This window comes from Lissotriton vulgaris, chromosome 7 (genome assembly GCF_964263255.1).
Source record: "Lissotriton vulgaris chromosome 7, aLisVul1.2, whole genome shotgun sequence".
NCBI lineage: Eukaryota > Metazoa > Chordata > Amphibia > Caudata > Salamandridae > Lissotriton > Lissotriton vulgaris.
The window spans coordinates 1,632,228,972-1,632,243,808 of record NC_141695.1 but is presented as its reverse complement, the minus strand read 5'-3'; the positions used below and the strand labels follow the sequence as shown (position 1 = coordinate 1,632,243,808).

The 14,837-nt window shown below is 45.3% G+C and overlaps 2 protein-coding genes across 2 annotated transcripts in view; one reads left to right on the top strand and one right to left on the bottom strand.

Moving 5' to 3' along the window:
* Positions 1-5,864, top strand: part of LOC147706164 (protein 4.2-like) — a 61,549-nt gene extending 55,685 nt beyond the window's left edge. The window contains exons 10-13 of the mRNA XM_086932594.1: positions 1,341-1,658; positions 2,546-2,706; positions 3,080-3,213; positions 5,527-5,864. Of these exons, the coding sequence (XP_086788720.1) occupies positions 1,341-1,658; positions 2,546-2,706; positions 3,080-3,213; positions 5,527-5,686 (773 nt within the window). The 3' untranslated portion in view covers positions 5,687-5,864. The remainder of the gene's footprint in view (positions 1-1,340; positions 1,659-2,545; positions 2,707-3,079; positions 3,214-5,526) is intronic.
* Positions 5,830-14,837, bottom strand: part of CCNDBP1 (cyclin D1 binding protein 1) — a 118,617-nt gene continuing 109,609 nt past the window's right edge. The window contains exon 11 of the mRNA XM_086932595.1: positions 5,830-6,698. Coding sequence (XP_086788721.1) covers positions 6,590-6,698 — 109 coding nt within the window. The 3' untranslated portion in view covers positions 5,830-6,589. The remainder of the gene's footprint in view (positions 6,699-14,837) is intronic.

Below are 14,837 nucleotides of genomic sequence, written 5' to 3'. Positions count from 1 at the left end.
TCTAATGCAGGATGATGTAGTACCTTTTTCTTTGGTCTGAACCATGCCAACCATGGAGGAGGTTCTGATCCTCTACAAATGTATGATTTTATTGGGTTATCTTTCAAAAATGTTACTTGGGTATAAAAGCTTTCAAGAAAGCAAGTAGCTGGCTTACACCATGCTCTCTGCATTATATTTTCATAGGAGCATGATTTCAAGTTTAAGGGCACTGGGTCTACAGCCTTGAGAAATTAATTCACGTTCACACATGTACTTCAGGAGATTTGCTCTGTTAACAACTGCAGAACGCCAGTCGATCGACACTGTGCTGAGTGGCCACAAAAGTCAGGTTTTCAAGAGATTTTGGAATAGTCCTGGGAAAGTCATCAGATAACTGTGAGCTTTCTTTTTTAGTTGATTTGGTTTCACGTCCATATAGTTTAGTAGTAAGCCCTTTCCCCTAATACTTACCTTTGTGATATGCCCTTTGTAGTATTATTAGCTGTTGCTTATCTACATACATGAAAAATATAATTTTAGCATCTTTGAGAGCTAGAAGTTGTAGAATTTGTTGGTAGCATTTCTTTTCTTTTTAAAAGTAAAGAGTCATGTTGAGGTGAAGGCCCTCACGGGAATTCCAGGTAAAATGCATCATATGATCTACCTTGGACAATGCTGCAGGTTTTCTGAAAATCAATCCACGCTACTTTTTAATCCATCGGAAAGGTATGGGGTCAGCCTGGGCCTTTACTTGGAGGCACTATGTCACGTCTCAAAGTTGAAGGGTTTGATCTGGCAATAGATTACACAAGTAGGTTTAATACTTTGATTTAATGTGTAAGATGAGGACTAGCACAGAGCTAGGAACGAGGATGCAATCTTTTACTTATTGATTTTGCACAGAGCATCCTAGATGTATTAGATCTACCGCTGCTCTTTTCGAATCACTGCCGGCCTGTAAGCTGATATTTGTTTTACAGTTGTGAGCCAGATAAAATACCGAATCATCCTGCATTCATGACTTGACAGGTTTTACACCACAATTGTGAGTGAACTGGTTTATTTTCCTAAACGAAATATTTATAATTTATACATAAGGCTAAAAAGATAAGACATCGTTTGCCAAAATAAGCACATTTTCTACACATTTCGTGGGTACGCTGTGGTGAGGACTGAATAGGTTAATAGCCAACATGACCACTTCAACATTTGTGATAACATTAACCGATTGAGCATTACTTCCTTATCAGTTATTCCACTACGAAATGTCATAGCCACATTGCAAGAGCTGGCCAGACCGCTCTTCTTTTTAATTAATTTTAAAGTTGAAATAGATCACGATCTTCATCATTTTACAGGTTCCCTCAAGGAAAGCGAAGTCTTCCAAAAAGCACTGGAAAAACACAAGGCATACCGCACATCCCCAGAAGACAGAAGGTCTCGCGGAACATTGCACGCCATGCTAGAGGAGCCTTCTAGACTTCTGGTCACCATCCAGTCCAAAAGTTCAATAATATTCGGAGAAGACATTAAAGTCTCTGTCATAGTATCCAACAGGAACCCTGTGGGGATGACGCTGCAGCTAGCCATGGGCGCCCAATCCTTTCACTATAACGGTGTTGCAAATAAGCAGTTCTGGAAAGAAGAGCTACACTCTTCTCTAATGGCTAACGAGGGTAAGTATTATCAACATCTCTACTTGTCAACGTTAACTGTACTCACCCAGGTGGAGAGAGACAAATCCATTTGTATATTATCCGAGTGATCTTTGCAGCTCTTCCTCTCTTAAGTGCCAACAACCCTCATCCTTTAATTGAGGACCGAAACTATGAGGCTCAACTTTACAAACTTCAGCTCAATTATTATCTAGAAAACCGGCTACTCTTCTGAGGTCAAAGGTATCACAGATCCATCTATATTCGGCTTGTGCGCACACGGTTTGCAATGTGGCATTGATAAGACCCTACCAGAAACAGGGTCACATCACTAAAGATATGACCATTCTCTTTGTTACCACTACTTCTCTTTGGCCATGGCTCAAGCGACTCGCTGCCGTGGGACGTCTTTTTCGGTTTTGGTCTCATAGTTGTTGGTCTAGGTGTCATGTCAATTTCGTGGAACCCTGAAAACCCTTCTTTTTTGTTGCAGTCCCCTTTTTTGGTTCTTTTTAAAGTCATTAAAAGTCCTAGTACCAAAATGCCATTTGTTATGGTTAAGCACCATAAATGACCCACTGACTCACAGGCAGCTTGCATATTGCACTGACAATACATTTTGCATTCTGTAACTATTGCAAATCAATTACAGTCCTGTAAGTTCACCTAACCTGCCTAGATATGGCAAAGCAAAAGGGCAAGTCATATCAATTGTATTCCTGTTGCCCACTTTCCATTTTAATTGGAACAGCTGTTAATGACTGTCAAGTATTTATGTCAAATCACACCAGTACTCGACTCTTTCACAAAACTGCTCCCAAGCATGCATGTGCTGCACAAACAAAGTCACAAAGTTGCAATCAGATGAAGCCATTGGCTCCTTGATAGAAATGTGTTTTTCTTCTTAGAGAAAACCATCACTGCAAGAATAGCGTACTCACAGTATGAAAAGGTCCTGCTGGAGACCAACCTGCTCAGAATCACTGCGGTGGCGAAGAACGCAGACGCCAGCAGTACTTTCTTCGCACAGCAAGATGTAACAATTTCCAAACCCAGTATTACTATGGAGGTAAGCACAGTTTAAACTATGATTTTTCTTTTTGCTCTAAGACTAACCCTCGGGTCTCATGGAATATGGAGGCAGACCATGTGCTTTGTAAGCGCACAGTGTAATGTGTAATGAAAGGTCCTGTGCGGTAATGTGTGCAGTCAAAGTCATGTGCGATGAACACAAGATCAGCACACACTTGAATGTCTTTATGAATGTTATTAACTAATCATCAAGCACCAAATGATGGTAAATTAACAATTTAGAAATCAGGCAACTTAAGCAATAAAGCGTGACTGTTTAGGGTATGTTAGAGTGTGTGGTGGAGGACTCGGTCCTCAGACAGAAACTGAAGAGCATCTTTGAGTAATATAGTTCACCCTTATGTCTGCAGATGCCAGAAAAAGCTCAAAAGTATGATCTTGTCACTGCAAGAATCACCTTCACCAACCCTCTGCCGGAGTCCTTGGACGACTGCGTGCTCACAGTACAAGGGAGAGGTCTGGTTTCAAATGGGAGGACATACAGGTAACAGACTGCGCAGTGATATCAAAAAAGCTGCTCAAATTAGGGGATATCAGCTGAAAAAGTACACCGAATGTGATGGTATACAAAGAAAAATCAGACATTCAAAAGGGGTGGAGAGGTTGACAGTAGGGGACATCAACCAGGCACCAATGAGAAAGGTAGGGAAGTAGTATTTTCGCAGGTGAATTGGAAAGGAGAAAAAGGGGAAAGAATTCAGAGGTCTGACGGTCTCTTCCCATTACAGATTACCGGTGTGTCCTCAGATAGGAGCAAGGTCACATTTGGCCAATATATAGAATTGCTGTGTCTTATTTTCAGTGTATTACTCTATTTTTTAAAGATTGTTATATGGCTATTTGAGGTGTTTACATGATCATGATGCAAAGAATACTGAGCGAAGAAATAGCCACAATTCCATAAATATACAATCAATGAACTCTTAGCTTGATATTCGAATGAAAGATATATTTATACTTTATACTAGGAAGGGAAATTGTAGACACATTTAAATAGAATTATCATGCCAACTCAGATATCCTCAAATGTGTGCAAGGCCTCAAAACATTTTGATTTTTTTTTTTCTGAGCCATGTATTTTTTCAGCCATGTTCCAAGTAGTACTTTGACCCTCTGTAGAACAATGACCACATATGTAGCGATTAATATTGCTAAAACCCACCATCTGCATGCCCCTTTGGGTGAAATTCACAGATGCAGAGAGCAACCTAATAAAATCAAGATTGAATTTCACTCACTGAGTTTATAATTGGAATGCACTAACTGTGTGCAGTGTGTAAAAAAACTGTTTCCTGGGCATTAAACCCCATTTTGCCCAGGTCTGCTGTATTAATGACATCCATTTCACAGTAAGGTTACAAACTGAAGGTATGCTTTCTTCATGACTCATCAGGCTTCCTTCCTCTTTCAGTAGAGAAGCTGGTCTCGTCTCTCTATGTAATTCCTTCCCTTTAGGCTTCCATCACATGCAGTGTCCTTCAAGACTGTGAACTTTGTGACCAATCACCAACTCTTTACCTCACTGCTTGTCATTCTTCGTTTGTATAATAGATCTGTTCTTCCTAACTTATGAAAGCCTTCCTTCTAGCCTCACTAGTCCTTGTCCATTACCTACAACAAGGTCCACCACCAGTTAGCGTTTTCCTCAACAGAGACGCACCTTATATTCCATCATGGTCCTCACATAAACCTTTGTGTCTGCTCCTCACAGGAATTTCATACACTTTCTTCACGGTGCCTATCACTGGAGCTTGTCTTTCTTTTCTACTTCCATTTGCCATTGCACTCTTCCTTTCTTTTCTTAGCTTCACTGGCGTCCCACTCAACCCCTCCTCCGCAACCCTGGATCCACTGGAACCTTTATCGTTATTCCTCAAATATGAACTAAACAGCTCCCAATACTTGTGTGCATTGGAGCCCCTCGTGACCTTGAATGACTTCTTCCATTCCACCTCACTGGCCGTGCACTTCTTACATGTTTCTCCATCCTGCTTTTCATAGGAGCGTAACTTTTAATTCACGGTCTGTAAGGGTCTACACACAGGGTACATCCTCGCCTCTCCTTCTTTAGTCTTGCCTTCTCATTTGCACCTCGAGTCTTCTGCTTTCTGTCTTGATTGGAACCATCCTTTGTTCTCACTGCCCTCATTTTGAACCTCTCCACCTCCCTCTATACCTCTGCCCACTTACATCTGCTCTACGTCTATAAACGTAGCTTTGGTTTGCTCCATCTTCTAATTATCAAAGGAATTTACATTTAATAGTGGGACAACTCTGTCACCTCGATTCTCAACCAGAAATCCTAAACCTTTACTAATCAAGAAGGTGACAAAATATGAGCTGGTTATACTGGTTGGGTTTTAATTGGACATAGAGCTGGTCTACATTCCGTTTTTCTTTTGATCTTCAAAGTAATGTTACTTACTTTTTACACCTGAAAAAACACATTCTTTTCTCTATAACTCATGTGTTTGAACATTTGAGCTTTAAAGCACAAGCAGCGAGCTACAATCAATTGCCTGTTATCAAAAAACAAACAAGGGCTTACTTAGACCAGAAGTGTAGGGCAATGGCCCACTGCAGCAGCACCAGTGCCACATGCCAATTTGTTTTTAGTTTAGATTCATTTTATGTATATTTATCCCATGTGGATATCCTGAGCATGTGACATGGATCTGGCCCTTATGCACCAAATGTAGACAACCCTGGCAAATGTACATTTATAGGAGTTCCATGTTTTATAAGTTCGGCGTTCCAAGGTCATAATTAATAACCTTCTTTCCCAACTGGATTTCAGGTTCCGCACCCTTGAGCCTGGAGGGAGCCTGACCCAGCTTGTGCACTTCACGCCCACACAGACAGGGCTCCGTAGGCTGAACGTGGACCTTGACTGCAGCAAATTTCAAGATATTCAAGGCTTCAAGAGCATGGAGGTCCTAACGAAGGTGACAACTTGAGTAGAAGTGGTACCAAGAAAACGGGCACTCCAAGTAGTGAGAACAAGTTATACCAAGCTGAACATACAAAGGCTAGATTTTCTTCGTTTTAAAAAAATTAAAATTGAGACGTATTGTTGAGACAAACACAAATAAAGTCAGTCTTTATACAAAATAAAATACTTTATTTGCATAATGGAAGTTGATTCAACTGGGAGCACAATGGAAGTGGATTTAACTGGGAACATGATAAGAAAGAAATGTATAAGTAGTATGTGGTCTAGGGAACTTTGAGGGAGAAAAAATACCAGATATGAGAATGCAGCAGAAGAGAAAGGTAAGGCGAATTAAAGGGGCCAGGAGATGGAACAGTGAATCAGAACACTGCAAAACTGCTGTTCATTTAATACATGTCTGTCTGTATTGTAGAACATTTTAACCTCCACCACAAGGGAGAGGTTTATATGGCAGGAAATTCATCACCAGTGACTCATTCTGGTTTTCTTCAAGAGTGTACAGGTTCTGCCTCAGAAAATACCCACTTTGTACTCCAGTCTGGCAGTTTGGAGGCTCCTTAACTTTTCCAACAGAGCAAAAGATCCAAATCAGAGTTGTGGCCATGGTGATCTTATCGTTATATTCTCTTTGCCGCAACCAATAGAGGTGGTAGTACAAGAGGTGCAGCGGGAGGAGATGGTAGAATCCAAGAGAACAGCTTGGACTTGCATTCTCCAGAGAAAAAGGTCAGGCAAAAGCAGACAAAATTTAAGCTAATGAAGCACATAGGTAGTAAATGCATCAGAGGACATTTGCATACACATCCTCTTGCCCTACTCCAGACTTCGCCCTCCTCCTGAGTGTCTGCAGAAAGTAACTATTCGTAGTCCAAGTCCAAAGATGCCTTTGACATCTATTATGGGATTGCTAAAGGGCATGTTGGGTCAAATCCTTTATTTTGTTCATGTTATGATCCACGGCGCCATCAAGGAACTTGACCCACCCTGCCTCTGACTGAGGACAAAAGTGACTTGACCTACAAACAAAAAAGAAATTAAGCACAGCAGAAATTAAACAGTAATAAATTCATGTACACGCTGTTGGCATAGTTTTGTAAGTAATATGAAGTTGTGATCCACTCAAAGTGTGGGAAATGCTCCATTTTTATGGGACAAAGGAAATATGAGCAAGAATGAATATCGTTTTAACTCAATACATTCCTTACCCACTATTATGGTGAAATAATTAGAAAAAGGTTTTCCACTTAACATTCAGTATTCATGTGAGGCAAGAATAAAACAGCCGTGAAAAAAAAAGAAAGTTGCTTAAAAAAGCATAAAACATGTTTGTCATTCTGCTTATATTTCTGCACAAATTTGTCAAGGGTCAGCAGGGTAGGAAGACCTCGACTTTTAACTTTTTTTTTTAAAAGCTTCTCTAACTTCCCAAAATTAATAAAGGAACAAGAAGAAAAAAAAGAAGAGCACTGCATAATCTTCTAAAACAAGTACCTTTGACAGTAGATTTTATTCCATGGAGCAGCTACTTTTAGCTGGAAACTGTGATTGCATCAGAAGGCGCACAAAGCCAACTTCACAATCTTTACAGTTCTTACCAGGTTTGTCAGACGTATGAGTACCAGGCCAAAAATAAAGAAGTGGGGCCTGTATGTGTTTTCATTCGGCGGGTCTTGGGCTCAATTTCCTCGGACCTGATAATTCTCGCCTCTGTGCCTATTCTAATCATGGGTCCCACTCTGCAACTCTGGGCAACAGCTTGCTTAATCTCCACAACGGCCCCAACAGCGCGGGGATGCCTGGCTTCACCTTGGGGGTGCCCAGGAGTGGGCATTCACAGGGAAAACTTTCTGGGAAAAATGGGGCCCCTGCCTAATCGGATAAACCCTAGCAAGGTAAAGTATTTTTTGGAAAAAAGAGCGTGCACACCGGGTTATGTGTACTAATAATTCATGAGTAACTTAGACAAGTATATTATAATAAATCATTCTCCACCCATGGAATTCTGATCAAGATTATTTATTTTTTGTATATATTTGATATTTTAGTCTCTGTTGTTTTGTTTCTTTTTTATCCTTTTTTTCTTTTTTTTCCTTATATATACTCTTACTTATTTTGTTACAAAAACCATTTTTTACATACAAAACATTAGAATGGTTTCACATTAAAACTGTTTTTTTTAAAACAACATCATCACTATTTGAGACTTCATATAAATGCAGAATTAATTCCTTCAACGCGTTTCGGCCAGTTGCCTTCCTCAGGAAATCTGCCTTGTTCTCTGTTATAACCGTAGCTTTTTTGTTGGAGCGTCGTGGCTTCTAATAGATTTATTTCTACACTGGTACCCGTTTTTTCAGGGGACCAGTTCTTTGTTTCTTGAATGATGGTTATCTTTAACAGTGCTTAGCTGTCTGTCCGTCTTGATCCCCAGATGGCAAGACTGATACTTTTATATCAAAGCCACTGCAAATGATATAAATGTTATTACCTGCAGATTGTAGATTTGCTCCTCTACGCTTGCCGGTTGCCCAAGTTGTTTAAATTTTGATAGTCTGTACTCTAGATAGCCGTGGTTTGTGACCTGATGCAGATCTTCAGAGTCTTTTACTCTTACTATTATTGTCGACTCCTAGGTTTGACTTCTTACTGACCCCTTGCTTTTCCTTCTTTACGTTTAGCCATACATCTGATGTGTTTTCTGTTGAGCCCTTCGATATGCCTCTGGTTCGGGTCTTACTGCCACTCCAGGGAAAAGCCAGGAAGGGTTCGACAGCGGTGTGAATACAGCGCCAGGACGCCCGGTAGCTGGGGCAGCAGTGCGCTTTACAAGTACAAATTCATTTCATTCAGAAAAATATTTGGGGAAGTTAGTAAGACATTTCAAGTACAATAGAGCCATACAACTGAGACAAATGGATCGAATATTGAGTGCCACTAAGCTATTGAAGTGGATGAGAGGCATAGTTACTTGTGACAGTATGCAACAAAGGTTACAGTATAACCAGATGCGATGCACACATTTATCACCCAGTCAGAACTGATGACAGCATTACTACAAGCTTCCCTGCCTGGTATTCTCATGTCAAAGTCAGATAAAAAAATTGGGAAAATAGAAAAATCTTCTTTATTTTCATGTACCATATAAACTGAAGTAATTTAGAGCGGTCTAAATTATCTCTAAATATTTATTAATGCAAACAGATACAATCGCCATGCTAAAAACAATACTGAGGAATTTCAATGAATAAATATTTAACTAGCGGTCTCTGGCTACCAGGTTCAAAACTAAAAAAATTGCTAGTGCTCTTTTACCTGAAAAAATTGTTAAACTTAGTCACACCCAAATCTCTTTTACAAAATGAGTAGCAGTGTTGCAATCTTCCCTCATACAGAAAAACATGTACACATTACAATTTCCCCTACATGGAAATGGGCCATGTTAGAACCGGCTGTCTCTAGTTGGCAGAGGTATGCACTTCTGACAAATAGGGACTGCAAATGCTACTTACCAGTATGCATCTGTTCTTGGCATGTAGGGCTGCTGACATTCATATCTGTGCATAGATCGCCACCTAGTGTTGGGTCCGGATGATTGCACATTGTTGTCCTGGAAGAGTCTTCGAAGTATCACGAGATAGGTGGCTCCTCCCCTGGACTACAGTGCGCATGGGCATCGCCTCCATCCCCAGATTGTTTTTAGCCATTGGCAGAGATGGAGTGAAGAATGTGAGTGATGACCATGCTATGAGCATATGTATATAAATATGAATGAATACTGCAGCTGCTACAGGCGCCGGGGAGGAGGGTGGGCGATATGAATGTCAGCAGCCCTACATGCCAAGAACAGATGCATACTGGTAAGTAGCATTTGCTGTTCGAGGCATGTGGGCTGCTGAATTCATATCTGTGCATAGAATACATAGCAGTCCCTCCATTAGCGGCGGCCGCCCGTGCCAGCTGCAGCAGTCTGAAAAAGTGTTTTCAGAACAGCCTGACCAACAGCTGCCTGCTGTTTGGAATGCACGTCTACACAGTAGTGTTTAGTGAAAGTATGTGTGGTAGACCATGTGGCTGCTCTACAGATATCTTCTAAAGGAATGTTACCTAGGAAAGCCATAGAGGCCCCCAACTTCCTGGTGGAATGGGCCCTCGGTGGGATAGTGAGAGTGCGCTTAGCTTTAGCGTAACAGATCTGAATGCACTTTACTATCCATCTAGCGATCCCCGCTTTGGAGATAGCGTTTCCCTTGTGGTGTGTGGCAAAAGCAACAAAAAGCTGCTTGGTTTTGCGAAAATCTTTTGTCCATTCTACATAGTACATCAAGGCCCTCTTAACATCAAGGGTGTGGAGCATGCGCTCCGCCAGCGTCTCTGGGTTTTGGAAAAACACCGGCAATTCAATTGTCTGGTTAATGTGGAATTGTGATACAACTTTGGGTAGGAATTTAGGGTTAGTGCGGAGCACCACCCTGTTAGCATGTACCTGGAAGAAAGGTTCTTGGATGGTGAGCGCCTGCAGCTCGCTAACCCTCCGTAGCGATGTAATTGCTACTAAGAACGCAACCTTCCAAGTCAGAAACTGAAGCTCACAAGAGTGCAGTTGCTCAAAGGGAGGACCCATCAGCCTTGTAAGAACCACATTGAGGTTCCATTCTGGAGCTGGTGGGGTCCTTGGTGGAATGACCCTTTTGAGTCCTTCCAGAAAAGCCTTGATAGCAGGGACCTTAAAGAGTGACAGGTGTTGCCTATTCTGGAGGTATGCTGCCATAGCAGACAGGTGAATGCGGATGGAAGAGTACGCTAGATTGCACCGATACAGGTGGAAAAGGTAACAAATGATGTTTTGAATGGAAGCATCTAGCGGGTCAATATTGTGGTTAGCACAGTAGATGACAAACCTCTTCCATTTAGCCGCATAACAAGCTCTAGTAGTGGGCTTCCTTGCCTCCCGAATGATGTCCATGCAATCGGGAGGAAGATTGAGGTAGCCAAACTCTAGGACTTCAGGAGCCAGATCGCCAGGTTGAGCTGTTGCGGATCTGGGTGCTGAATGTCGCCATGGCTCTGCGTCAGAAGGCTGGGAGTGAGATGAAGCCTTTGATGCGGCACCACGGACAGTTCTAGAAACGTGGTGTACCATGGTTGGCGAGCCCACGTCGGAGCAACCAGGATGAGAGTCATCGAGTGCTGCCTGAGCTTGCGTGCCACCAGCGGTATCAGAGGTGCTGGGGGAAAGCGTACGCAAATCTGCCTGACCAGTTCATCCACATCGCATTGCCCTGTGATTGCGGGTGTGGGAACCTGGCGGCGAAGCTTTGGCATTTTGCGTTCTCCTTTGTGGCGAACAGGTCTATCTCTGGAAGACCCCACCTTTGGAAGTACTGTTGGAGTACTGACGGATGTATCTCCCACTCGTGCATTTGATGGCTGTGCCTGCTGAGCAGATCCGCCATTTGATTGTCCTTGCCCGGGAGATGCTCTGCCATGAGGAAGATGTTCCTCTGAATGGCCCACTTCCACATGCTCTGAGCCAGATGAGACAGCTGTGGAGAGTGTGTGCCTCCCTGCTTCTGAATGTAGTACATGGCTGTCATGTTGTCCGTCCGGATCAACACGACCTTGTTGCACAGATGTACTTTGAACGCCTTTAAGGCCATGAAGATCGCCATCAGTTCCAACACATTGATGTGCATCTTCCTTTGCTGTAGTGTCCAGAGTCCCTGCACCGTGTACTGGAGTACATGCGCTCCCCATCCCTGGAGAGAGGCGTCCGTCGTCAGGATAATCTGTGGCACAGGCTCTTGGAATGGTCGGCCCTTGCAAAGGTTGTGTGGGTTCCACCAATGCAGAGAGTTGTATGCCCGACCGCTCACCAACACTAGGTCTGTCAGTTGCCCATGAGCCTGAGTCCACTGACGTGCAAGGCACTCCTGAAGCGGACGCATATGTAGTCTCGCGTGCGGGACAATGGAGATGCAGGAGGCCATCATGCCTATCAACTGCATGAACACCTTCGCTGGAAGCGAGTGTTGAGGTCTGAACCGCTGGATCAGCGCCTGGATACTGGCGATTCTCACTGAATTTGGCTGCGCAGTGGCCGCCAGAGTGTTTATTGTCGCGCCCAGATACTGTCGCACGTGGGCGGGCTGGAGATGGGACTTTGGATAGTTCAGAGAGAATCCCAGATCGTGCAGGAGATGAATGGTGCGTGACACATGGTCGACGCACTGTCGTTCCGTCCTTGCCTGAATGAGCCAGTCGTCCAGGTAGGGAAAGACGTGGACGTTCTGGCGACGGAGATGAGCCGCCACAGTCGCTAGGCACTTTGTAAATACCCTTGGTGCCGTGGTGACCCCGAACGGCAGAACCCTGAACTGGTAATGCTGGTCCAAAATCGTGAATCTGAGATACTTCCTGTGGGAAGGATGCAGGGGGATATGAAAATAGGCATCTTTCAGATCCAGCGTGGCCAGGAAGTCCCCCTGCTGAAGCAGGGGAAGCACCTGTTGCAGCGTGAGCATATGGAAGTGCTCCGAGAGGATGTACCAGTTTAGGGGCCTGAGGTCCAGGATTGGCCTGAGGGATCCGTCCTTTTTGGGAATCAGAAAATACAGGGAGTAAACCCCTGTTCCCCGCTCTTGCAATGGAACGAGCTCTATCGCCCCTTTTTGCAGCATGACTTGAACTTCTTGCTGCAACAAGGTCAAGTGCTCGCCTGACATAGGACGGCTCCTTGGGGGTATGTCCGGTGGAATGGAAGTAAGCTCTAGACAGTACCCGTACTGGATAAGAGACCTCACCCAACTGTCCGTGGTGATGGACTTCCACGCCGGCAGGAACTGCTGGAGTCTCCCCCCGACCGGTGTTGTATGGTCGGGGGGCAGTGACAAGACGTCACTGTTTGTTGGTGGTGGTGGTGGACCTGGAGCTATTGTTTCCACGTCCCCTGCCCTTGACGTTATTGCCTCTGTAACCACCTCTACCCTTGTTGTACGAGGTTTGGGTGTTACTCTTGTAATATTGTGTGGATTGGGATGCCTGTCCCCTTGAGGTGCCTCTGGAAGTTGAGCGGCGAAAGGAACCACTCCGAAACTGCTGACTTTGTAAAGCCCCCATAGACTTGGCAGTTTCCGTATCTTTTTTCATTTTCTCCAGGGTGGCATCCACCTCAGGGCCAAACAGGTGGTCAGGATTCACTGTTTGATTCAGTATTGTAGTTTGGATGTCGGGTTTGAACCCTGAAATTCGAAGCCAGGCATGGCGTCTAAGCAACACACTGGTATTGATAGCCCTGGAGGCTGTCTCTGCCACATCCAGTGCACATTTGATGGATGCATTCGTAATGAGTTTTCCTTCCTGAATCAGCATCTCTCCTGCTTCCTTGTATTGGTCAGGCAAGTGTTGCAGTATGGCCTCTAAGGTGTCGTAATGGGCCCTATCATAACGTGCAAGGAGTGCTTGTGTGTTAGATATTCTCCAGATATTAGCTGCCTGTGCCGCAATCCGTTTGCCTGAGGCCTCAAAGATCTTGGACTCTTTGTCTGGGGGAGGAGCGTCACCAGTAGTTTGAGAGTTCGCCCTCTTCCGAGCGTTTGAAACAACCAAGGAGTCCAATGGCAAGTGTCCCTTGATATATGTAGGATCCGTGGGCGCTGCCTTATATTTCCTGTCGATGCGAGGGTTGACCACACGCGCTCGTGTGGGCTCCTTGAAGACCTCCGTTGCGTGTTTAAGCACCCCTTTAAGCATTGGCAGCGTCTTGACTGACTTTTCGGCTACCGAGAAAGTGTCAAACAAGAAGTCCACATCCACGGGGTCCGAGTGCAGCTCGACGTCGTGGTTAGCCGCAGCTCTCTCGATCAGAGCGTTAAAGGCCGCTGAGTCCTCAGTCGGGGACGTCTTTGCCGCAAAAAGTTGCGCGTCCTGGCCAGACTGCGGGTCCTCTGGGTCGCCTCCGGCTGACCAAGGTTCGTGCTCCTCCTCCGGATCCGAGTACGCCGGATAGTTGTACTTGGCGTCTTCCCCGTCCGCATCGCCTGCGGCGGAATGCGTTGGCGAGTGTCCTAGGGCTTGTGGGGACACAGGTTCCACCAGCGCCGAAGAGTTCGCAGAGTCCCTTTTGTGTTTGAGAGGGATCTTAAAATGTTCCAACGCCGGCTCCGTCGTGATCTTCCTCTTGAGGAGAGACAGTTTCCCGGTGTTGGCGTCGATGATTACCTCACGACGTTCCTCTTCAGCAAGCGGTTGGAGCCGAAGCTTCGACACCACCAAGGCAGCTTTCGGTGCCAATACCTCCTTCGAGGGTCCGCCCTGTTTCGGCGCGAAGGCCTTCGGCGCCGACTTGGGAGGAAAGGTGAAACGGATAGGCGTTTGCTCCTTCGCAGGCTTAGGCGTGAGCTTCGGCGCCACAGTGCCCGAAGGGGGGACAACACTGTCCGTTCGTATCCGCTGCAGGGATTCCGCCACCTTCTTCGTCAAGGCCTGAGAGGGCTTGACCGGCTCGAGCGACTTCTCAGCATCGAGAGCCTGATCACCCGCAGGCACCTTCTTCGGGGCCGACGCCCCATGTCCATGTGCGTCGTCGCCCTGACGCTTTTTCGGAGCCGTCTTCGGGTCCACAACCCCTTTCGGAGCCGACGCAGCCGCGTCGGACGATTTCGCCTTCGGCACCGACCCCGAGGGCTTCGGGTCGGCCATCTTGGCGTGGCTCTTCGAGTCGGCCATTTTGGTTTTCTTTGAAGTTGACGCCTCCAGAACCTTCTTCACCAGCGCAACTTTCACTTTCGGTTTCGCATCCGAGGGTGCGTGACCAGTTGGCTTCACTTTCGTTTTCTTCAACGTAAGTGGCGTCTCATAAATGTCCGTGACCGGGCCCGGAGGCGGGGACGTAGGACTCATAATTAGATCTTGGGTAAGGCCCGAAGGCGATCCCTCGACCTGGGCCGTATGAAGGGGAATAACCCCTGAGTCTGGGTGGGGATGCTCCTCCTCCGAGCTATCCCCCATAGTGGCAAAAGCCTCATCGTCGTCCCCTACCTCGTCGGTGACTTCGTCAAAGTTCTCCTCACCCGCGTCGTAGGTCTCCCCCTCAGACGCGGGACTAGAGCCCGAACCTTGGCCGTCGTCTTCTCCCTCGACAGATTCCTGGAATATGT